Source organism: Papilio machaon, chromosome 9 (assembly GCF_912999745.1).
Source record: "Papilio machaon chromosome 9, ilPapMach1.1, whole genome shotgun sequence".
Taxonomy (NCBI): domain Eukaryota; kingdom Metazoa; phylum Arthropoda; class Insecta; order Lepidoptera; family Papilionidae; genus Papilio; species Papilio machaon.
The window spans coordinates 398,525-424,358 of record NC_059994.1 but is presented as its reverse complement, the minus strand read 5'-3'; the positions used below and the strand labels follow the sequence as shown (position 1 = coordinate 424,358).

At 35.8% G+C, this 25,834-nt stretch overlaps 1 protein-coding gene across 1 annotated transcript; it reads right to left on the bottom strand.

Annotated features, from left to right (window-relative positions):
* Positions 1-1,297: 1,297 nt before the first annotated feature.
* LOC106711749 (homeobox protein Hox-A1) lies at positions 1,298-24,678 on the bottom strand. The gene is made up of 2 exons (XM_014504150.2): positions 23,767-24,678; positions 1,298-1,831 (listed from the first exon to the last, which is right to left on the bottom strand). The coding sequence occupies exons 1-2, from the start codon at positions 24,371-24,373 to the stop codon at positions 1,431-1,433; spliced, it is 1,008 nt and encodes a 335-aa protein (XP_014359636.2). The 5' UTR covers positions 24,374-24,678; the 3' UTR covers positions 1,298-1,430.
* Positions 24,679-25,834: the final 1,156 nt, after the last annotated feature.

The window sequence follows — 25,834 nt, the reverse complement described above, 5'->3', positions numbered from 1 at the left end:
ATGTACACAGTGGCCAGTGCCCACGCCCACGACCTGCCCACAGCTGGGCCAAGCGGGGGGATACACAATAAATACAACAAAAATCAGCTTTGGTCAAAATTAAAAGATTGTACAAAATTAAACACGTACAAAAGCAATATCGCAAACTTATTTAAAATAAAACGAAACCAAAAGTATGAATATTGTTTGGTAATGAAAAGGTGAAGATATGACACAGAACCTAACCTATAAAGTTAATCGACAAAAATAATTTCTTAAAATCGAAGGATCTGTGAATTCTTTGATGTTACACTTTTTTTAACAAAATTCCTACACTATACTAGCTACGTAATCTCATCGTTTTAAAGTACAGTGTTTATCTAAAATAATAATGCAGTTTTTAATTGATATGTGTCCATTGTTAACCTCAGCTACTCCAGTACAAAATTAAATAAAATGGCGGGAAAATAATGTTGATACAAAGGTAGGTAAAGGCAAAGGTGACAAGATATGACAATTTTTTCGTTATTTTTTTAAGCACTGATCTCTATATATGGATTGGCTATAAGCGATGTTATTTTGTGTCTATTTGATTTTTGCCATTTTGGTGCTGACGGTAGCGGTTGGTTGCGATGGTAAGGATTGTAATATGTAGGCTTATTTAATAGTCCACATTTGAAACTTATCAATTTTAGCTTCATAGTTAGGTGTGCTGCTTACAACATCGATTGAAGTAAATGAATCGATTCGTATGTTATTACATATATATTTTTTTTGTTCGATTTTTTTGGAACATCCTTAGTGTTTAAAAAGTGTTCACTGAAGCAACATTGTAACGACGTTCTATTAGCATAGTTATAATAAATATAAAATCGAAATTAAATTAAAAGGTAAGCAATTGCGCAGTTGTAAATTAAAAAAAAATATATATTTAGTGCCCGCCGCGCCGTTACAAGGTCAAGTTGTTCGATTTTGATGAAGTGTCAAATGTAACCATTTAAAATGGTGCGTCTAAAATTATTGAGGTAGAAAATTACATGACAGTAATTAACAAGGATCTATCCATTCAGAGATCAGTGCTTTTTAAAAAGAAAAATCTTCGAATTTTTTTAGCCAATTAACTCTTTACTTATAAAGTGAAACAATAAACCTTTTTAATGTAACTTCTTTTTTAGCTACAATACAATGCTCAAGTAACTTCGTTACGATTGTGGTTAAAAAAACAAATTATTTGGATTTCTTATAATTATTTGAGCTATAAATAATTATATCAATCAATTATATACAAATAACTTTGACACATTTTAAAATCTGTGTTTTTTTGTTTATATTCCTTGCTCGTACAGTATTTAACTTCACTTCGAAAAGAAGTGAAAGAAGGAAATACACTATTTGTATAAACTTTTATGTCAATAGTCTTTAAATAATTTACGACTACATTTAAATTAACTTTAACTGGATTCCCGACTGTTTTCACTGGAGCCGAGGGTGTTATGCACTGGGGGCTGCGAGGTCGCGGGGCTCGCCTCAGGGGCCACGATAAGCCCCTCTTTGATCCTCTTCTTCTGTTTCATCCGTCTGTTCTGGAACCATATCTTAACTTGCGTCTCGTTTAGCTGCAGCGCGGAGGCTATCTCTATCCTCCTCGCTCTCGTGAGGTACTTGTTGAAGTGGAACTCTTTTTCGAGCTCCGTGAGTTGTTTATTGGTGAAATTGGTGCGGCCGGTGTTGTTCAGGTTGAGCAAGGGGTTGGCAAGCATCTGGCCTCCCGTGGGGGTCCGCATGCCGTCCTGCGGACTGCCCATCACACCTTGGCTCGTGAACTCGGTCGGTGGTATCATCAGTTTTGGAACTGGAAAGAAGAAATATTTTTTTGTAAAGAAATTTGTGTGGGTGAAATTTTTTTTAAGCGTTTGTTGTAACTGTTTTACCTTAGTCAGCTGTTAAAACTTTTAAAGTTAGTGCCAAGTAATGATTACTCTAGTTATTTAACTTTTTAATTTCGTGGTTACAACTAGTTTCAGTTTAAAGTTTAAAACAATGTATAAGTTTTATCATAAACTTTTCTCTAGACTATTATAGTTAAATCAATAGCCTGCCTGTTGGTTAGTAAATGAATAAAAACATTCACAAGTACAATGTGTTATGTGGTGTAAGAAAAAACATGAGTTTAACGTAGCATTGTGGTTAACTTGCCGAATAATACAATATTTGTCCGGAACAGGTCTGTTTACACAAAAGCCTCATTGCGAGGATAATCTTCGTAAACTGCGCTGTCCATAGGAGCCGGTCTAATGTCAACTTGTGACAGGTGTCAATTTTTTGTGGTGCGCACAAAACGAGAGATAAAAGATATTTCAATGGCGCGGCTTCCCGCAGCGCGGCCAGCACACGCACGTGAAGTTCTGACGTTTATTATGGGAGATAAGTAAACAGGTATTGTACTCAGAGACGGCTATCAACTGGACCGTTTGTAAAACTCTACGACTGTGCTATTTTATTTAAAGTTGTCAGTCAAGTTTCAAATCTCTGTTTGTATTTCCATCGGTTTTTATTTTTTAAGTAAAACAACGAGATTAAGCATTGAGTGTTTATGTAATCTGTAATTATTGTTATTTTTTTTATGTAACCCGTGGTGCAACTACTTAAAGCAAATTACTGGCCGCATGTTAGCCGATGAAGAAAAATTTAAAACTTTAAAAAAAAGGAAACAATAATTGTGCGATTGTTGTATCAGACTTCGATCGGAAACAAAACAAAGATTTCTCATTGTATCTGGGATTACATATGAAAAATATTAATTGATTAGATTTTGATAACACTTTACACAACAGACGTAGTAAATCCGGCTACCAGAGATCTCTATCTATCACTTATCAGTAATTTCAAATCTAATCTTTATTTGCTTTAAAATTATTTGATTTTTATAATATTTCATGCAATTTATACCTAATCATAAAAATACATACAAATGACATGATACATACCACAAATGACATCAAAACAGCTTATTTTTATGGTGTAAAATTTTTATGTTTAGTCCGGATTATGTTGGTCAAATAAACACAATCATCACCACCTTCGGATAATGTTAGGATGGTGTTTAAACTGGTTGATATAATGTTTCAAAAATAATATTAATAATTAGATGTTTTATTAATTAGAAAGCTTGGTATAATTAGAAGGTATGGTCGCGGTCGGATAAAATCCATTTAATAAAGTAAATCTGTCTAACCCATCGGATCGTGTACCTACGCGTGTTACAAAAACAGTATTAATAAAGTAATCGTAGTTGCAACCCTTCCGTCCGTGTCATGTCCGACTGTCCTGCAACTAATTGGGCCGGGGGATGGTGTTGAAAGCACGACATATGTCCACACAATATCACAAATCCCCGTGAAACGTATAAAACAAATAAAAACGACAGTCGGTCTACGTTGCAAAACAAATAATTAAACATGATCTAATTGAAAATTTAAAAACCGTTTCTTGGAAGCGCTTCAATCGCCTTCTTTATCATATCACTTTCTAAGATGCGGAAAGGTTTTGGTTTCAAAAGTTTTCCGCAATATGATAAGGGTTAAGCTACAAAAGCAAATTTGCATTCTTGCTATGGATTTTCGCTGTTCAAACATCTTTAACAATTCTCTATTCAAAACCTAGATAACATAAAACTAAAGGCTCAATACAGTTCCATACTGTTTCTATAAAAATGGGGAAACTACAGAGAAATCCCTTAAATCTTATATATAAAATTTCCATGTCACAATGTTAGTTACCGTACCCCTCCGAAACGTCTTGACCGATTTTTACCAAATTTTATATGCGTATTCAGTAGGTCTGAGAATCGGCTACTACTCGTATCTAGTTTTCCTACCCCTATTAAGTTTTATTTAACTGCGCGCAGACGGAGTCGCGGGCGACAGCTAGTAATTATGTATTAATAAGTCCTTTGTGGAAAGTATAAACAGTGATATGATATATGAACCACATATATAGGGAATTCTGTGTGGTATTTGCAGACATTGTCAAATTAACTTTTGCCGTTTTGGACGAGAAAGGGTTAAACTTGCGTGTTTAATTTGTCGGCATCGTTCACTTATTGTTTGTGTTCCAGCTAAAATGTTTACACTATTGCGACCAGCGGCGGCGGCGCAGCGGTGTGGGCACCTGGCAGAGACCGGTCTGCTTGCGTAAATACAAACAGACGCGCAAGCTCGCAAGCGAACATGCGCGTTTGTTTGATGCTGGATGACGCGGAATACAAATGACTCTTAACCGTTTTATTTGATCGTTTAAAACTGGCCAGTGCATATTTATTCTTTATTTGAAAATGGAATAATTATTTTTTCATACGGTTGTAGTGACCTGTCAGGTGATCTACATAGGATTTTATTTCTTTACAGTAAAGGCTGCTTAAAATGTAACTTACCAGCTTTCATCCGCGCCTCCGTTCGCGCGGAATCAAAAAAAAAAACTTAATTTGTACTCTATGAGTTCTTGCAAACTATATTCTACATCTATGCCAAATTTCATCAAGATCCGTTCATCTGTTCTGGAGATACCTTCTAATAAACATCCATCCATCCTTCTAAACATTCGCATTTATAATATTAGTATGATTTTCTTTGTTTTCTATGCAAAGTTCAGTTATTTGTTATAAACCAGTAATGTGCACAAATACTGATAAAACAAATAATATCATGCCCATACGTGACTTCTGACAAAATTCAATATTATCCTTACGCAAGACCAAAGACAAATTTTATAGCTTTTGACAACAAAGTTTTGTGGCGTTTGTTTCCTTGTTTAATTTAAAAACACACATCAAATTCTGGAAATTTCGAGTGATTGTTAACTAATCGTAAATTCTAGTTAAATTTTGTTTTATTTATTTACCTAATATTGTGTGAGGAAATGTTGGTTTTATTAAGGCTTTAGCAATCAGAATTAGCGCAATGATTTTTTTTATGTTGTGATTTTCTTTGGAAGCTATCACGTCACGTTTTATTTGAATATAATTAGACAAATTTAGAAATCATTGAAAAAAAAAACATACCGAATGTTTTAATAGCTAATAGGAATATTCCTATAAATTAGGTTAGTATTTGTACTTGAAGTGTGTATTCATAGTAGACACCATTTTTGGTTGAACAAAATTTTAAGAAAATTTTTAAAATTAATAACATTTCAGACAAAACTATAATTTTTGTCAATTCTAAAAATTAATATAACACTTCTTTCTATCACTTTATAATTTTCTCACAAAGCTGGAACAACTAAAGCATGATTTTGTTTAACTTTAGTCAGGTTTTTTTCCTATGTTTGTTTTAATCTAGAATATTTCGTACGTCTGAAAATATTATAAGCAAGGTTCACGGAAGCTGTTCTTGTGTGCGTAGTTTATCTTGTCAGTAAACTTAAGTGTTTGACATTGCATAACTATTTTTAGGCATCTGTCGCATAATGTTACTAAAAACAACTACAAATTTTAGTAAATTAACTCACGAATATTGTATTTTAACTTAAAAAAACTTTAATGCGTAATTTAAATTCGATGCGCCGTCATTGGGCAATGTTGGTAACTTCAATAGTAACTACAAATATTTGTAAACACACTTAGTTACAGCACACTTCGATTAAATATTAAAAAAAATATTTCTAAGATAAATTAATTTGTCTGTTCAATGACTATATTAATATTGATAAGTGGTACAGTTATTTAAAATTAATGTTAAAAATTTCTTCTTACTACGGTTCAGATGACTGCAGTGGCACTTATGTTGCATAAATTTTGTCATCCCTTTCGTCTTCTTTGAAAAAATCGAAACAACAATATGTGTCAAGTTTAAGGTTACAAATAACTCCTCGGAGTTAGAACACTTCCTTGGTGTAGAATTGAGAAATTTACATCACGTTTATTACGCAATATCCAATGTAATTTCAAAGTTGGCTCAGTTTTGGCGTAGTGTTGGCGCAGTTTGCGCAGTGTTTGCGCGCGCCGGCTGTAACAGTAGAAGGCCGCGACACGGCTAATCCATTACCCGGCGCAAATGTTTGCGGAGCAGCGACTGGCGTTTTCGGCTTTTACCAGTTTACCAATCTCTACCCGGACCGCTCGGTGTTAGGTTCCACTCGCTTGCGTAAGCGAACTGTTAGATTTTTTGTTTAGAGATGGTTCAACGAGTCTACGGGTTTTGTTTATAGACAGTTGATTATTTGAACATATTTTAGATATTATTGATAAAAATTGAACTGGTATTAATGGCACGTTTAGACTAGGTTAAATAAATTAATATAATAACAGCCTATTTTATTTTTTTATTCCTTTGAAGACACAAGTTGCAGACAGTTTCTAATACGAGGTTAGGTTTTTTATTGAGTTAGTTATAAAAGAAATATGTCTTTTTACGACGTATAATTTTTTTTGCGTTTTATTAAAAAAATGTTAACACTTAAAAGCTTATAAAATTAATGAGTGTAACGCAACTCATAAAACCGAGTTAGTGTTCCCGCTATATTTATAATACTCAAATAATAAATAATAGATTAATTGTAATTGCATATTTACATTACCATCGTAATAAACGTATTTAATATGGCAATTAATGGTCTAAATTACGCCATTTCCAACTTTTAACTTTACCCTTTTATGTTCGATGCGGGTGGCAATCCATATATGTCTTTGACCGTTTACCATCCGACACATTTTCCGTCCGCTTAATATTATGTATAATTCAATCAATTCATATTGTCTGCCAGTGAACTGTCCGCTACTCGTACGTCAACGCCCTACTGACAGCTCGCAATGACCACAGATAACAAAATTGATGTTCCCGGTTAACGAATGTCGGGATAATTTCAAACGTATGAAACAGCTGTCTGTCGATTTGTTTGTTTTTGAAAAATCGTTTTGGAATGATTACGGTAATAGTCCAAAGCTTAGAATGATTAATTTTGCACTTTTAATGATCACTAAGGAAGTCCCTAAGCATTGGTATAATATGAAAAGTCTACTGGTCAAGTAACTTTGACTTTGAAAACGAGAGGAGTAAAGAGTTGCTACAACTTTGTTGTTTGTTTATTTGATGTCTGGATTCCTATAATAACAATAAATAAAAGTATTTAGAATGACAAGCGCAGTCGGAGGCGAAGTTTAGTATGCAGTAAATTCGGATGTCTGTCATTGAGTGACAGCTAGGGGCGCGGGAGACGATGCGATTGGTCGAAAATTGGACAATGCAGCAGATGCGTTCGTTTTTGTAAAGCGGCCATGTTTGCTCAAATTCTTTACCGAAAAATGGGTGTTGGTTACATAAAAAGTATACAAGGGCAGCTGAACATTTCAATTTGGCGTGAAGAGATGACAGGAACAGCGATTGTATCGTAGGTGAAACTTGAATATGCAATAGAATCGGTAGGAAATTACGAGTGACGGCGGACAGGTATGATGTATCACTTGCCTCTTTTGTATTTATGTTAATAGAAAAAATTGAATATTAAATTAATGTCGTCGTCTTTGTGGAATTAAAGTGGACACTACACGATATGATGAACATTTTGTGGTTCATTTTGGTAAGAAAAATACATTGAACTTGTCAAAAATTTCAATTTCATACAAGTATCCTGTCATTTGGTCTAGTTAACAATTATTAAACTCTTTTTATTTATACACTAATTTAGTTTAATCATTTTTTTATTTGGCGTAAGAATTTATTGTATCAAGGAAATTTTAAAAAGGTTTACAAAACCAAAGGAAAGGACTCATTTATGCATTTAAGATTAACATCCATCAAAACCATTTGCAAATTTTCAGACTAGTTTTTTAGTGTAGTGGCTATCGGCCAAAAATATATTCCCTTTTTTTTAATAAAACTGCGTTACAATAGAGTTGTCGATATCGCAGTAATTGGAATGCAGGACAAACACGTTAGCAATATATACTAAATCCTTTAATCCGCGACTACTGACGGTGATACTAGCCGATAGTAGCTCCCGGCTACAAATTACCAAATTACCTTCCTATCAAACATGCTCTGATATTGACAAAATACTAATAACGGACTCGGGCCCTTACTGTATGTACATTTGGCGCCTATTATTATTTGTTCCGATAACGTTTTTTCCTTCCAAGATAACATTTAAAAAAAAACAATCTAGTTACTATTCCTTTGAATAAAATAGTCATGTATATAAACGGTTTTATAGTTATGTATTTACTTAAGTAATTACATATTTTTTATCAAAATTAACTGTTATTAACCGCTAGGGAATCAATTCTACGCTTACCACGTAAAGACATTATTATTCCGATTGAATTATTTCCCTTAAAATAATTACTAATTCGACTAAGCAATGTAGTCGATGACGTATTTATCAACTTTCCCATGCAACCCCTAAATAAATAAATGCTGAATATTTTTTGGCAAGCTTGAGGGTTGCGGGCGGCGGTAGCGGTGCGGGGCGGGCACGTGATCCGTCACTGGCTGTCGCGACGTAATGCGCGCCGATGATGTTATTAATAATTCTCTGAGAGAACTCATACATGTATGTATGGGTAGTGTTGCAAGTCCATTGTATGAAGGTTTGGTAATTTTTTGGATTATTGTACGAGTAATGTAGGAAAAGTGCTAAAGCGTGCACGCTTCGAAACTGTACCAATTGAATCCAGTGAAAGTTTTGCAAATATTATTTAAGTTAGTTACAGCCAATATTTTCTAGTTTATGACCCGTTCACTGATATATGGAACGACAGGAGTATTTTAAAAATGTATACACTTTTCGTTATTAAGTTTTGACTTATTACAAACTAGATGTCGCCTGCGACTCCGTCCGCGCGGAATTAAAAAAAAAAACTTAATTAATAGTCTATGTGTTCTTCCAGACTATGCTCTACATCAGTGATAAATTTCATCAAGATCCGTTAAGCCGTTCCGGAGATACTTTCAAACAAACATCCATCCATCCATCTAAACATTCGCATTTATAATACCTATTAGTAAGATAATAGTGTACATTGTATTTGTTATTTTTAATTAATATGGAAATATAGACAGTAAGTATACAAAAATAACGTCCAGAGATTATTTTGCGCCAAATTATAATTCAGGACTTCGGGAAACATTTGCAGAGTAATTTGCACCCCTCTGCTCTGATGCTTTGCATTACAATGAGTATATAATTATTAGGAATGGTCTATCTATAATGAAAAATATTTATACTTCTGTATGGTCTTCTGATTAGTCGCAATTTTGAACACCAAATAAGATACCGAAACCTTTTTCTACAATTCAAAATACCTAATAGCAAATGCTGAAAGAAAAAAGAAAAACCAACTTCATAAACATAGACAATAATTACAACAGTTAGCACTTAAGACAGTAGAAAAGTAGAGTCAAAGGCGACGATGATATGGACAATGAGATCTGTCATAATTTTTTATTTTTTATATTATAAAGTGGTAAATGAGCAAGTGGCCACCTGAATTCGCCTAAATACCGAAGCGAACGCTGCCCATAGACATCAGCAATTGCAGATGCATAGCATACTTTTAATATAAGAAAGAGGATATTTCCCCTTCCTATACGTCCCATCCTCCGCAAAATCAAATTTCCCTTAGCATCATTTCCTTATAAGAAAAGGGTGGGAAGAGAACATGGATTAAAATTAGGCATCTGGCACCTAAATACTCGTACAAATATAATCCGATATAAATTGTTCACGAGTGTCGTTCGGGATATGAACTGACACTCGTTCGTAATAATTACTGTTTAGATGTTTAACTGCTTCACGTATCAATTGCTATGTTAAATGTTGAATCGCTAATTGCTCTGTAATTGTGCGCACGCCGCTTACACATTCAGAGGTATTAGAAGATTCAATCATTATGACGGCTTGTGGTTAGCTGCAAATTTATGTATTAGTACCACGTCCAATTCAAATCTCTAACTATAGATTTAATACACTTTGGGTCCATAAGTCGATAACTTCATAATATTTCTAACTACACCTACATCATCACTTCACTCTTGTGGCAATTGACGAACTTACAATTTTCACGGAATTTCTAAAAAAGTTAAATATCTTGCCATGTTTCATTCAATTGACATGCTACTGCTTAGTTAATTTCAACTTTGGATATAAACAAAGCATAGGTGGATTCGTTGAAGGAAACCCGAGGAGTACATCCCTTTACGAGCCGTTGATGCCTAGAATTGTGTTGCGCAGCGTTTCGTACGAAATTTGCGAGCGGACATTAATTTTGTATAAGATTATAACGCTAAGATTTATGAAAGTTACAATGCACGCCGAGTCCGCACTCACAATACCTACGCTAATGTTTCAATTACTTTGTTCAACTTCACTCATAAAATACGATATAAATTGTTAAATTAGTTACGGTATAATTATTATTTTATGAGAAGACAGTAGAAAATAGAAACGACAGAAGAAATAAAGCATATGAGATGCTGCTTGGCTAATTTGGAAAGTAAAAGTAGGAAAGTTAGTCGGATATGAGGTAAGGAAAAAAATCTACTATGAAGCATAGAATTTATACTTAAAATAAATAGTTCTTTACAGTTTTTACCTATTCTATGTTGTGATGCAGTTAGTTTTAAGTTAACTTTACAGCAAAATCCATTCGTATTAGAGTTTGTCACATTAAATCTTTTAAGTACCAATACGCGTGTTGTCACTAAAACTTCAAGAACTTCTTCATATTTGGTTATTTCGCTTTCCCTGCAGTTTAAAGCAATTATAATACTACTGTTGCGTGAATTAACAACAGCGTAGATAAAACTGTAAGTAGCTAAAATATCCCCAACTATGCCGGAAAGAAATCAAAATGCGAAAATAAACAGTAATAGAAATAATAGGGTGAAGAATAAAACTGGGATGGACGGGAACACGTCCCGGGGGAGGCGATCAATCGCCGGCGACGCCTCCGGAGCCGGGGGTGCGGGGTGGCCGCCCCTCGCCCTACCAACTATATTACACAACTAGGTTTTCCTTCTCACATGGTAAAGACATTTCCAGATTAGGCCCCGATCTCGTTTTACTGATTGAAATAATGTTCTATGAGAATTGCTTTTCTTTAGATTTGTAGATACTTTCCGTGCTGTTTTATTTAATACAAGTGAAGTAAAGGACAGAACAACTATAAACTAAAAATATAAATTATAATCCACATCTAACTGGATCTCAGCACCTCAATAATCAGTGGAAATAGTACCATGAATATTCCTAATCTGGACTTTGTTTCTAGTGCACATTTAAAGACTAATTACTCGGCTAAAGATTAATTTCTAATAGTATATGGTGGCACGAACAAGTAGCCCTCTGATTCACCGAAATAGCGAAGCGACCGCTGCTCATAGACATCCGCAATTTCTGATACGTTGCCTACATTTAATCAAAGAAGGACGCACATAAAGAGAATATTTCCCTTTCTTATGTGTTCCACTGACTCTTCCCATCCTATCTTTATAAGAAAAGGGTGGGAAGGGAAAGATACCTTAAATTAGGCCTTCGGCACCACACTCGTCAAACGAAACGCGGAATTGCTTCCACTTCACGCCTGTCATCTGAGTGGTCATGGTATTTCACCGAGAGAGCGGGCCAATTTTTGCAACTGACGTTGTTGTTACTGGCGTATACCACTTTTATGTACGTTAAACTACTATTTTTAAATATACTATATGTAGACTAGTGTAATATGCGCCGGCGCAGGCGCACGTGTACGGCGACGGATGTGACGCGCTGATACGCTATCAACAATCTGTACGTTATCAGTCGCCAGTGATTTCATGATAGTGTTTCGACACGACGATAGCGCCGCGACGGTCGCACAGCGTCACTTCACACCGCTCAACAATCGCTTACTGTTTTTTTAGTGTGACGAAGGAAAATTTTTCGAAGTTCGACAACAAACATGATAATACTTCTTGTTTTGTCCGAGATGGAATTTTATGTATAATAAATTATTTAACAACAATTTCAATATATTATAAAGCTATTAAAAACATAAAACGACAATTGAAAGAGTTATCATTTTGCCAAAGCCATTTTATATAACGCCGAAATTATGTAAAACGCCTTTTGTTAAGGGCGGAATAATATAATATACCTGTAAGATATGTGCGAGTACTAATTACATCGAGTACTAAAAACAATACTATAAATCCGTATTAAAACCTAAGAAGCTTTGTTAACAAGATTGAAGATTTTATTAAACAAAACAACTATTTTTGCACTGTCATCATGTGCATCGCATTGTAAATTATTACGTGAATCTTACGTCAGATGAGTTGAATATTTGAAAATTTATTTTTCATTGAATTTATTATCACCTTTATTACATAACACAAATCTTTTTTATCGTAAAGTTACAAGATTTGAAACGTTACTTATTATAACTGAGTAAAACACTTGAAGGTTTTTCGCTTATAGTCTTTTTTAGTGCTTATAATAAACATATAAAGAAATGATCCAGGCAACACGATAATTGCATTTCTAATTTCATTACGTGTATAACCCTTAAATAAGTTTTTGTTAAGCAAAATAGTAGAACAACGATTGTTAATTAGCATATGTTTTGTATCCGGAATTTCTATGAAATATGACAGACGCGATCTCTACTCTATTTGTAGTGTCAAACACGGAACTCCGTAGAGATAGCATTCTACAATCTTAGAATAGTCTTTATAATATTTAGAAATAGAATTTGTATTTTACATATTTACTAATATTATAAATGTGAATGTTTAGACTTGTGGATGAATGGATCTGGATGTATCTCGAGAACGGCTCAACGGAACTTGATAAAATTTGGCACGGCTGTAGAACATAGTCTGGAGGAACACAGGCTGCTTATAAAGGTTTCTTTTTTAATGCCGCGCGGATGGAGTCGCAGGCGACAGCCAGTTTTATAATATTTGTAAATATTGATAAAACTCATATCGCTTTATTTTAAAATCATCTGACGTAATCTGGTATATGAAATGGTTGATAATATTTTTAAAACACAACTCAGAAATGACATTTTCCAAACACGTAAATATAGATTTCGTCTTTACTTTAGAAACTTCAATTTACATTCACATCAATCATATAATGTGCATATTTTGAAATTGTTACAAACACATTATTTATATGATTTATCTATTATTATGACATATTATAAAACTTATGAAATTTATTTACAACACATATCACAAAATTTATTCTTCCTGGTTTTTTTTTAAAAACAAAAATATAGCAACATTAGTATTTAATACCAAGTTTAATTAAGTTTTTTCTAATTCTGCGCGGAAGGAATAGTGGGCGACTGCTATTATTAAATTATTGTTTTAAATAATAAGTTGTAGGTTGTTAATATTCACATGGGAATAAATACCTTGATGTAGGTTTCCCGGTATTTTAACATTCAGCTTAACAAGTTAACTTTACGTTCGATATTTTTTCTCCGTGTTTAATTTTAAATTATTATCGTACCATGAAGTAAACACTAACGCTACAGAGTCAGCAGTACTCCACAAGGTCAGATAATGTCCAGCTGCTCCAAGTTGAGACGAATTTATATAATATTCAGATTGTAGGTATAGTTAAGATAACATGTATTATGTAGGTAACAACATTGATAAACTATATTAGGATTTACTGAAATATGTTTTAGTTTTTCTGCTGTAGTGGATCCATTTACATTCTGTCAAAGATTAATTGTACATGTTATTAGTTAAGTTAAGTGACATAATGATTAGAAATTGATATGAAACTATACACAGATATAGTACTCGTAGATTGGGAAATATAAATCTCATTTCCGCGACTGAGATAGAGATTAAATATTTTATTTTTTTGATAGATCTTTAATATATATTTTTCATTTTATTCTACATGTTTTACTAAGATTTTCATCATCTTATCTTGTTATTACTTATGCCATTTAGCAGAAGAAAGCTTGCGTGGCTCTTTATACAGCTCAAAATGAAAAGCGTAGTTGAAAACAAAACAAAATTTGAGAAATATGCCTTGTACATGGCTTTTTATTATATAGGCGATGGGGGCAAACGAGTGACGGGAACACCGAAGTGATCATCGACGCACTCGGACTGCCGCAACACCAGAGGAATTGCAAAAGCGTTACCCGTCTTTGAGAAAGAGAAATGTTTGCTGGAAGAAACCTAAGTCAAACTGGTTTGGTAATACCGCAGAGGACAGATAGTTCCACAACTCGGCTGTTCGTGATAGGAAATTTCCCGATTTAATTTACCATTTACACTAAGTAAAGTTGGCGTAACTCAATTGCATGGTTTCATGCAGAATGTTTTTGGGTTGCAGTCATTTAAGAGCAGGCAATGCTATTGATTTTTTATTCAAAAAATCGCTATCCCTATCCATACTTCTAAGTAACTTTTCGCTGAGTGACTGTTAGTGAGTTAGACCGTATGTTGTCTTTATAATGAATTGAATTGAATCCGGTAATCCGGTGTTGCGCGACTAACTACTGGTTACAAACAAGTACATGTCTCGTCTTATCGATGCATTATCTGTCACGTTTCTCTGTAAATCTGCAAGATATCGCTAAGTTTGTAGGCACTTCTGATCTGATTCAAACAATATGAATGGTTGGATATAAAACTTGATGTAATCTTTTAAAAGGAAATTCCATTCAATTAAATTATCTGAAAATATTTTGCACGCGCGAAACGTGGTTATAATAATAAAATATCAGATATCCCTGAACCCCCTTCGATTGCGCTCGAGGCTAGCCACGGAGGGAGTTTTGGTGGGTCAAACTCCCACATAACCATGGCTTTCCCCCCAGACAACAGGGTATCTTTCGAAGATTTCCTCCGGTACCAAAAAAAAAGTTATAAGATGTGAAGAACGCGCAACGCAACGGATCACTTCTCACGGCGACGCAGTTATCTGGCAACAGAGACGTTGCGTTCGCCTAATTGATTTATTGAGTGTTGACATTGAGTGTAGGACTCTGTGCTCCGGAAGCCCCACTACAAATATAATAAATTATTAAAGCGCGCCTGATAGTGGCCGCGTCCGCGGTGATCGATCGCGCGCCGGCTAATCGATGACCTCGGCCCTGCAGCTGTGCCGTATCCAACATGGCCGCCCACCAAATGTCAAACTGACATCTATATTACGGTCGCATTGTCCGTTTTATTTACTGTTATTTACATGTTCATTGTTGTTGATCCGATTGTCCGTTTAAATCATTTGTTACTACTGAATACGCTTCTGTGTCATCAATACCTATCATTGTTTTTTCTACAAGTACAATAGTTACGAGTAACCTAAAAAACACTTCAATTAAAGAAAATAAATGCCTACAGTGAGTCCAAAATGTTACAAAATATGCAAATAGTTGTATTATATAATTCATAGGTCAAAGTCACAAGAAATTGTCATTAAGAGACTTAACTTTAAGTCTTTAAACCCTAACTTCCTTTACCGTTTGGCAACCGGGAAGAAAAATAATCGACTTGTATAGGAAAAATCCTATTACGTTCTTATCAAACCAAATACAAATAGTTTGATAAGGATTTAATGTCGCCAAAACGTTGATACACGTCTGTCTACAAGTTTTTCCTGACCACCGTTAATTCATTGCAGACATTGACGTAAGCTCAGTAAAATATTAAAATAAAATTACATTTAATAACAATGTGTAAAGACAGTTTATAATTTATAAGAAAACATCATACCTACAGTAATTGAATTGTACGAGTACTGGGAGTAACTCCACGTTTTGATATGACGAGTGTTCGTGTGTAATTTTAGTCCCCTTTCTCTTCTCAACCTTTCATTATGAGGAAAGGATGTCAAGGGGAGTTTGATTTGATGGAGGTTATGGAGTTTACAATGAATACTAGTATTGTTATCACGGAACAATAAGTGTGTATTTGCTTCTAAGATTTTATCTACCTTAATCTTGTATTTGGCGGCCGTGTATTTACATTTGTAAAATTTCAGCCCCGTCATAAATCTTCCGGCAGATATCTCCTGTCTCGTCATAAATCTTCCTGCCGATAAGCTGAGGTTTGCTGCTCAAATCAATCGTTCAAGCATTGTGATTGTTACGAGTAACGTGTGCCATTTGTTGACAAAGGAAAATAAATTTTAAGATTAATATGAGCAACTCCAAATTGTCCGAATTTTAGATATGCTAATCAGAGATATAACATACAATTACAACATTTAAAAAAATATATATTTTTTTAATAATAAGAAATCTTTTTCTATGCGATCACTACAATAATTTATAAAGAACTAGCTGTCGCCCGCGACTCCGTCCGCGCGCAGTTAAAAAAATGAAAAATAAATGTTGGCCGATTCTCAGACCTACTGAATATGCTCACAAAATTTCATGAGAATCGGTCAGGCCGTTTCGGAGGAGTATGGCAACGAAAACTGTGACAAGAGAATTTTATATATTAGATTGCCACAATCTTAGAAGTAACAAATATTTGTTTTTGTTATAGTACAACATTTTTAATTTTATTATTTTAGTGCACTTCCTTTAATTTTTTTCGTGTCGATCAAGGCTTCTGGTAGATGTATCATTAAATTAATTCTAATTAAATATGAATTCAATGAGTTGGAACACAATTAACATTGTTATTGACAATTTCCTGTAATAAAAATCCGATGTCCCTCCCAAATACACGCTCGAGATAAGATAGCAGGAGTGATTTGTGAAGTGGCAACAACTGGCGATATGCCGATACGGCGATACGGCGATGTGGCGATAGTGCGCCTAATCGCCGCGGAGCGACCTGTCCAATTTGCGATAATCGCCCGATAAGCGTTTCGTGTCGAAATCATGAAACTTTTAATCCGAATGACGCAAGTAAAATTTAGATAGGACTTTACATTTAAATCATTTTAGCGATATTCCTATACCCTACTGTTAAAAAAATACAAACTATAGTTAAAGTCATCATCATTTGTTTTAAGGTATCTCCAGAAGTGTTACAGATCTTAATAGAATTAGTCACAGATGTAGAACATAGTCGGGAAGAACTCATAGGCTACTTATTATTATTTTCTGATTCCGCGCGGACGGAGCGCAGGCGACAGCTAGTATTTTTACTTTAATTTATTACTTGGTATACTATTTTTTTTTATATCATAAGGAGACAAACGAGCAAACGGCCACCTGGATTCGCCGCAATAGCGAGGCGACCGTTGCCCATAGACATCCACGAATGGAGATGCGTTGCCTACCTTTAATCAACGGAGAAGGGGACGCACAGAAAGAGGATATTTCTCTTTCCTGTGCGTCCCCTCTTCCGCCAAATTCACTTCCCCTTCCCATCCTTTCCTAATAAGAAAAGGGTGGGAAGGGAAAAAGGACTAAAATTAGGCCTCCGGTACCAAACTCATCAGACGAAACGCGGAATTGCTTCCACTTCACGCCTGTCTTCTGTGTGGTCGTGGTATTGAACCGGTCGACTCGGCCAATTCGTGCACCCAACAAATATTGTTGTTGCGGGATCTAGCTACTTCATTCGGGGAGAATAACTACTTCGCGTAAAATACGTATAGGTTTCTAAAAAAATCAACTAATTATTGCTAAAGGATTAATTTCTTTTCTATTTGTTTCAATTCAATTCAATTTCTTGTTTACGACACTTCTTTAGCTAATTGACTCATTGTCACTAATTTTTATTGTTAAATTATTTTTGTAATTTTTTTCTTATCTTATAATTAAATAACTATAATTTAAATATTATGGTGGTTATCCATAAAAGCTCACCAAAACTGATAAATATAAAGTATGTTTCCTTAAACATATTTCAAATAAAGTCAACGACCGATTCACTCGATACTTCCCAAACATGTAGTAACTAAAAACAGATAATAGAATGTAAGGCGTAATCCTGTGATAGGCTAATTCATCGAAAGTTGCTACAGGGTACATATTACGGTTCCCCAAACGTTTTACAAAATAAACACATAGCACGCCTTTTTAATAAGCCGTTATTAAGTTTTACTAAATATGGCAGGAAACCTTACCCTCTTACTGCCAAGTTAAAAAAATAAAGCTACATTAAGATAAATTACCTATAGATAAAATAAAATAATAATAATAAAATTTTTAATATTGGAACAAAGTTCCGACATTATTATTTTCCGCCACTCAAGTGGGTTCAAAATAAGGAAAAGGCTTTTGCTAAATAAATGAGGTCAATGTTTCAATATATGTGCTTCAAGCATTTTACTTATTGTAAAAACCTTCATAAGTTGATTTTTTTTTATATCAAAATATGCAGAACCCTATAAAGTTTGTTTATTAATGTTTTATTCAAAAATATTAATATACCATCGTGATGAGCCTCCCACGTCTGGTATATCATAATCAGGTAGACAATGGGGCTACCGGAATGCGTTCCTATCAGTACAACCGTGTGGGTTAAATGTTAAACGTCCGCGACTACATTAGTGATGTGATACGAGTATTATAATGACCTGTAATCTGGTACATCTATATGCTTGAATTATGGTTTAAGATTTTAAATATAAACCGTTTGTTTTTGAGAAAAAAATCTCCATTTAAAACATATTGTTATCTCTGTTTTATTAAAGACTAGCTTAAACCCGCGACTCCGTCCGCGCGGAATAAAAAATAGAAAACGGGGTAAAAATTATCCAATGTCCGTTTCCTGGTTCTAAGCTACCTGCCCACCAATTTTCAGCTAAATCAGTTCGACCGATCTTGAGTTATAAATAGTGTAACTAACACGACTTTCTTTTATATACATAGATGACAGGGATGACGATATGTTTTGTACAGGGATTTTGGTGTCGTAACCGTACAGTCAATCGAGTTTGAAATAAAATTAAACCACCCAATTATAAAACCACCCAATAAATTGAACCAACCAGAAAATTAAACCCACTTAGTGTAAGTGGGTTTAATTTTACTTAGTTATATTTGATGAAAAGGTTTAAAAGGTTAACAAAATATGCTGTAGGGTAATAACTAGTGTTTAAAATGGCGATTGATTTTTGTTATAACTTTGGTTAAGTTATAAGGTACAACATTTAAGCAAGTATCTACAAGTTGGGCATTGTAAGTCAGGGCACTACAATCGCTAATAATATTATTGATATGGGGCAAGTGGTGGGTCATTACCGGCCGAGCGAGGGCGTGAGGGTCGCCCAGGGCTGTACCTACGCCCTCGACTATTAACTACGTTATCATTTGATAATGCGAACAATTGAACCGAAATATTTGATATTAAATCCGTCTCCAATTGTGTACAAGGATTTAAAATAATATAATTGTAAATAAAATATAATTTATCAAGTTAACTTGCTATGTAGAGAGAAGTTCTGTCTTTTCTCGTATTCACTGTAACGGGTTGAAATCAATTTTAAGAACTTTGAGAAATTTTATATACTTTTTCTCTTAAATTGTATACTTTTTATATATTTTTTAGGTAAAAAATTTTTACGGGATTATACTTTTTCTATTACAATCTATATTATACCATAGAAAAGTGCCAGGTGACAGGTGACAGCCCTATGCGTTGCGTGCTAGATGTCTCGTTGATAGGGGGCGCCATTCGCTAGCGGAGCGCTGGGCCTAGCTTGTTGCGTGGTACAAGTCACATACTGACCGATTACAAACAATTTAATCCTTGGTATCTTCATATTAATATATTATTGGATTAATTTATTTCTTCATACATATCCAACTTAGAAAATGGTTAAAAGTAAAAGAAAGTATTAGTACTTTTTCATGAGATGATTGAATCAAAATAGAGATCTTAAAAAAAATATTATTTTAATCGTTAAATAAGGAGGTCATGAAACTACTCAACTTGTACAAAAGATATTAATATTCGTAGTATAGAGAGTAAAGGTTAAAAATAATGTAAAATCGTGTGACTTGTACCATAGGGCACACGCCGGCTAATGCAGGTGACTTGCAGGCGCTTGCCATTAGAAGCGGCCACACCGCGCGACTGTAATGGCCAAGCTCGCGAATTAGCCACTCTGGCCACTAAGAACACTAAAACCCTACCATTATTCTAATTCACCATTCCATATTAAAATGTCGACCATTACCAACACTTCCTTGATAAAAATAAATCTAAGTTGCCCTGAAATCTACAAAATTTGTAAGAAATCTAAGAATTTTAAATTCAAAGTGATCTGTAGAAGTTAAATTTGATTGCATCTTGGCATAAGGTAGCAGATATTATGTCCTTTTTGGCAAAAGAGACATGCGAACAATACGAAAATCCCCTCGACATTTTTAGTAATCCGTGATACACCGATCTTGATACATCGATTGTTGAATAAAATCGATACAATCTAATTTTGTTGACTGCACAGAAAAGGAATATTGAAAATATAGAAAATTTGAGCTGTCAAATTTCAACTTTATTTCTATTACATTTAGATCGTATTTAGAACACGAGAATGTATGCAAAGAATACAGGCTACGGGACGGTTGGATCTCGTGTGGAATGACATCGTGAGATATCGGTAGTGCCAATTTAAATTTGCGGCGCGACAGGATCTATAGCTGTCATATTTGCGTTCAGTCTAACGTCAATATTTGAGTGGAGATCGGTTTGTGAGCGACAGATAAGCGTTTGCGGGCATCTCAGGTCCGCGAGATGGCATTGTGGAGGCACACCACAATAGATAACATCGATGGAGTTTGACGGGTCGTGTGTGGCCCGCGCTTGCTACGCGCGCTCGTCCGACGTTTGCAAAATGATTCACGAATATATTCACTTTGCGTTTTATCATGACGTCTAATATAATTCCTTATCACCGGAGCGTAGAGGACACGGCTCGCTTGACCTCTAAAGGTCGATCGCTTTCGAAGAAATTCTAGTTGAACAACGTATACTTTGCGAATACTTGTAAAAGAGCTTTTGAGCATTGACGTAAGCGTATGAGTAAGTTATTATTCATATCATTTCTTTAACTAATAAAAGAAATGTTCAAAATACATATACCTACCTACAGATCCCTATGTCTTTTTTATAACCACAACTTGAGCCGATGTTAGTTGTCAAAGCGATCGAAATATGTAACGGACTAGTTAATATTAGCATATTGACCCCACTTTAGAAGGTACCCGCGTCAGTTTCGGACGGAAGCATTAGCGTTAGTAATTTTCTCCAATCCTTCACTTTATGCTCAGTTACAAATTGTTTGATTTAAAACGCAAATAAAATTGTTTTATGAAGCGAGATTAATTGACAAAAGATAATCTATAATTTCGACTATGGTTGGGCTAATTTAGCTTCATATTAAAGTAACCTGCTTAAAAAATCGAATCGACACGGACTTCAAACTTATTATGGGAATAGAATTTAGTTATTATGAAAAATCTACATTTTTTAAAATTTATTTTTCAACTTTTTTAGAGCATAAAAAGAAAAAGGATTTATTGAAACAACATTGTAACGACTTTCGATAATGCCTTATTATAATAAAGAAAAATAAAGATTTTGTGTCGTTCCAACTTCAAAAAAAATATTTTAAGCCCGCCGTTACAAGGTTACGTTGTTGGATTTTGATGAAGCAGCAAATGTGACATATTAAATTGGCCCAACTATAGTTATTGATCCTGTTAAGACAATTTTACCGTGACAACTACTTTATTATTAATAAATTTGCTTTATTTCATTTGGTTTAGAGGAAGCTTACATTGCTAGAAAGTGCGTGTCATTTTCCTAGATAAGGAGTAAACTTAATTAATTGGCAATTTGTCACGCTGTGGCTTGTCATCTTGGCAGACTTAACACATTGATCGTTGCTTTGTCATCGTGACTTAACTTTACCGAAACGGCTGGGTTTTATTGTAAATAAGTAAATAGTGTCGTGGCTAAGTCAGTACCAGTCCAATATGTTGGTATTGAAACCAGTTTATTACAGACCTGTTTGTGTTTTGACGTACAGGCATTTGTGGTACGATTTTGAACTTAAATGGGAAACTTAAGGTGAATAGATGTTTGATCTAATACAAAAAGCTTTTTAGGTATTTAATAAAATTTTACATTTAAGTGATAAATCCGAATAACATATCACTATGTTAGTGTCTCTTTTTAATAAAATATATTGTGTCTATTTAATATCTTTACAGTTAGTTTTTCATAATAAAAATTGGTTCTGAGACTTTAAAGAAAAATTGAAAAAAGGCTGCTTTTAAGAGCTCCGATCACATAGGCCAAGATTTGTTGTGATTAGGCTGAGTATTTGAAAATAAAGACTTATAAAACCGTATCGACCGCACGTAATCCGCTAAGACAAAAATGTTTGTTTGAATGAATTGTTTTAACTTTTTTCCATACACCTCCACCCTCAGGTCGCGTGCCAGCCACAACCAACACAGGGGCTTAGTCGCACGGGGGCTTAGTCGCACGGGGGATAAGACCGTTGTCGGTGGGTCGCGTGAGGCGGCGCGGTCGGACAAGGCCTGTCCTTTGCGTATTTCCTTCTAATTAACTTTTTGGGTTAAACTCCTTGCATTTGTGTTGACAAAGGCTCAAGAAACAACACGTAAACGTACTTTACTCTTAAAGAGATATACGAGAGTCAAATATTTTAGGTACTAAGTTATGTTACGTTCTAAATTATTTGCTTCATATCTGCTGCTTTTATACTTGCAGACTAAAAGCTCATAGACATACGACGTACATATATAACTTAAAATATTACTAGGAATTAATTTATTTATCAGTTGGTCAATACATTCAATAGACACGTCAGACGCAGGTCAATGTTGACGTGCCTGTCACCTTTCCTGACCACCTGAACACTCTGATTACTAAATACTAACGTAGTATAGGTAGTAACACATATGTAGGTATGTTATATAGTTACATACATCTGTTTTAAAATGTTACTAAAGTAAAAAATTAAATTAAATTAGTAAAGTAATTGTAAAAAAATAGAAATCAAAGAGTAAACCAAACTGATCAGTAAAACATCGATTCCTTATTGTTTTGATTCTTTCTTATCATTAAATTTAAGTCCGACATAGTAATACTGTAACTTGACCATTACATCATAAGTTAAAGAAAAAAAAAACGTGCCTATAGTTTTAAAACACAAGCATAGGTGTCAAAGGTCTCACAGTAGGTGTATGTGACTGCGGGTCCGGGATCACAACTCGTGACCCCGTCCGTCACAATACCCCGCCGGCATCGCGCCACTGCGCCACTGCGCCATGGGTCATTTTAATTGACAAATTGACATACTAACTAGCGACTAAGAGGTCGTTAATGTTTTATGAGTACCTGACTTCAACTTCTGTTCGCAGCGAGAAATTACAAGTTATTAAGTACGGAATATTGTTTGAATTTATTTTAATTGTTGAGTTTAGATTTTGGTAAAAAACATAAAAGTTTCGAGTTTCAGAATGTCAATTCACGTTGTTTTATCTTTCCTCATTCGGGATTGTCACAGTGAAAAATGCGCAGTTAACATTGTGAAATATTGCCCAATTTACAAAGTTTGAACTCAAACCTTTTTAAAACTCAATTAAAAAGACTGTCCTATACGAGAATTAATTAAATTTAGGTTGGTATTTACATAAAATCAAATAACAAAAAGGGTAAAAAGTTAGATAGCAATTTTCTGTTACATAAACTTTTAATGTAGGTTGCTATAATGTATTGGCTCAATGCTATTTAAACGCTGGGTTCTATTTGCATGGTTTATGTTGCATTTTCCACTTCTATTGTATGAACGTTTTCTTATACGAGGAATGATACATTTTAAAAAAGTACTCACCTGTTGGTTTCGGTACATTCCTCTTGACCTGCATCCACTTGTAAGTGGGCACGGCGTGCGCGGCATGCTGTGCGTGCTGCGCGTGCTGGGCATGTTGCACGTGCGTGTGCGGCGCCAGCGCGTGCAGGTCAGCGTCGCGCGGAAAGCCCTCGCGCAGTCCGAGGAACTCCTCCTTGGGCTGGTAGGGGTCGAAGTCCCCGCAAGGAAGAGGCGACCCGGCGTGTGCACTGTACTGCACACTCTCATCCACGAAGTGCATGTTGTACTTGCTTTCTAGGTAGTGTCCATCCAACTTATGCTCCTCCCGGTGCGCAAGGGGCATGTGTGGCGTGTGGGCTGCGTGTGGTGTGTGGGGAGTGTGAGGCACGTGCGGAGCGTGCGTCGGTGCGGGATACGCGTGCTGCAGCTCGCCATAGTCCAGGTTGGTGTAGCAGAGCCCGGCGTCGGTGCTGATGACGGGCGGCGTGTCGAGCGGCGCCGTCAGCGCGGGCTCATAGTACTGCTGCTGGTCATAGTAGCCTTCGTGGCAGTCGTACTGGCAGGGCGGCGGGTAGTACTCGCCGCAGCCCTGCTGCTCACCATACATGCCCACGTCCATGGTCATCATGTCGGAGGTGCCGGAGCGTCCTCACTGCGCACGTCGCCGGCGCGACTCCCGCCGCACTGAGCGCGCCGCTTCGAATTGCGACGCGCAACACTATTTTCTTAATCGCACCTAATTTTCGAATTTTCCATCCCACTTGGACGCGTTCGCGGCCCGCGGGCCGACGGAGACGGTAAAGTTGTAGAGATACGCCGCAATAACCAGACGACTACGTTACGGTTTTCCACGACCGAGTTTTGTTAATAAATTTAAGTGTTATAAAATGAAGCGCGGCGCGGCCGACGTTGAGGCGACCGTGATTGTGGGCAGCCGGGCACGGTTAGCGGCGCCGGCCGCGACGGTCCGGGCGGACCGGCAGGCGGGGCGGCGCCGTGGGGTGCGGCCAATGAGCGCCCGGCGCCGTGCAGGCGGGCGCCGGTTGGCCGCGCTGCGGACCGGGGCCGCGCTCTCGTTATTTACCGCATCCTCCGAGCACCACGCAGCCCTGTACTGCATACTGCACACTATACAACGTGTCAATTTCTCTCTCTGTGTGTATGGATTTTATTTGGACGTGCGGACTCATTTTACCGACAGCTATTGAAGCGTGCAAATTTGTTGCCTTTGTGTTCCGAAAAAGCTATTCCCAGCACAATGTGTCGTGTATATAGATACTTAAGTTCTTGATATTTATGTCAACATTGGGGTAGGACGGGACCTACTAAAGCATGACACGATGTATCCGCTATGTTGTGTTGAGGGTAGGTAGGTACTGGTGCTCCTTGCAGATTCCCACAAATACACCCCAATCCCTCAAATAACATGTCAAAAAATATTGAAGTACCTACTTCTTGAATTGAAGTTCTTTATCATAATAAAAATACATTATCCTTTGCACTGTTACTATGATAATCTTTGCTAACTATGAACTTAACTTATTGGGCGCCCTGGTGTGGAAATCATTACGTAGCTTCGAAAAGTAATACATCGGTCATACATCTGCTGGCGCCTCTCAGGAACTAAGCGCCTGATGCACCGAAGGCAGATTTTCTGTTATAAATATTATGCTTTCCAAGTCACATTCTTGGCTCCAAATGTGCCACAGAGTCACATTATCGCCGTGTAGAAGAAACGATGTTTTTTATACTCATCTGCACCAATATGATGATGATTACCAAAAGTCGTGATGTCGCCGCGTATCTTTCTCATATAATATTATAAAGAAAGTTTAGTTGGATGTTTGTTTGAAGATATCACCGGAACGGCTGAACGGATCTTGACGAAATTTGGCATATATGTAGAACATAGTCTGAAAGAACACATAGGTTACTAATTAAGTTTTTTTTTAATATGGCGCGGACGGAGTCGCAGGCGATAGCTAGTATTTTAATATAAGCAGATGTTAAATTAAATTTCAACAATGAATATCATGTTTTATTCTGTCATATAACTGTGGATTCTTTTTTATAACGATAAGAAAACCAA

What these genes read in the sequence shown, in the direction of transcription:
- LOC106711749 (XM_014504150.2), bottom strand. Translation starts at nt 24,373, where the DNA reads ATGATGACCATGGACGTGGGCATGTATGGTGAGCAGCAGGGCTGCGGC. An exon ending in GAATGTACCGAAACCAACAG is followed by an intron (nt 1,832 to 23,766) that starts GTGAGTACTTTT and finishes TCTTCTTTCCAG; the next exon opens with TTCCAAAACTGATGATACCA.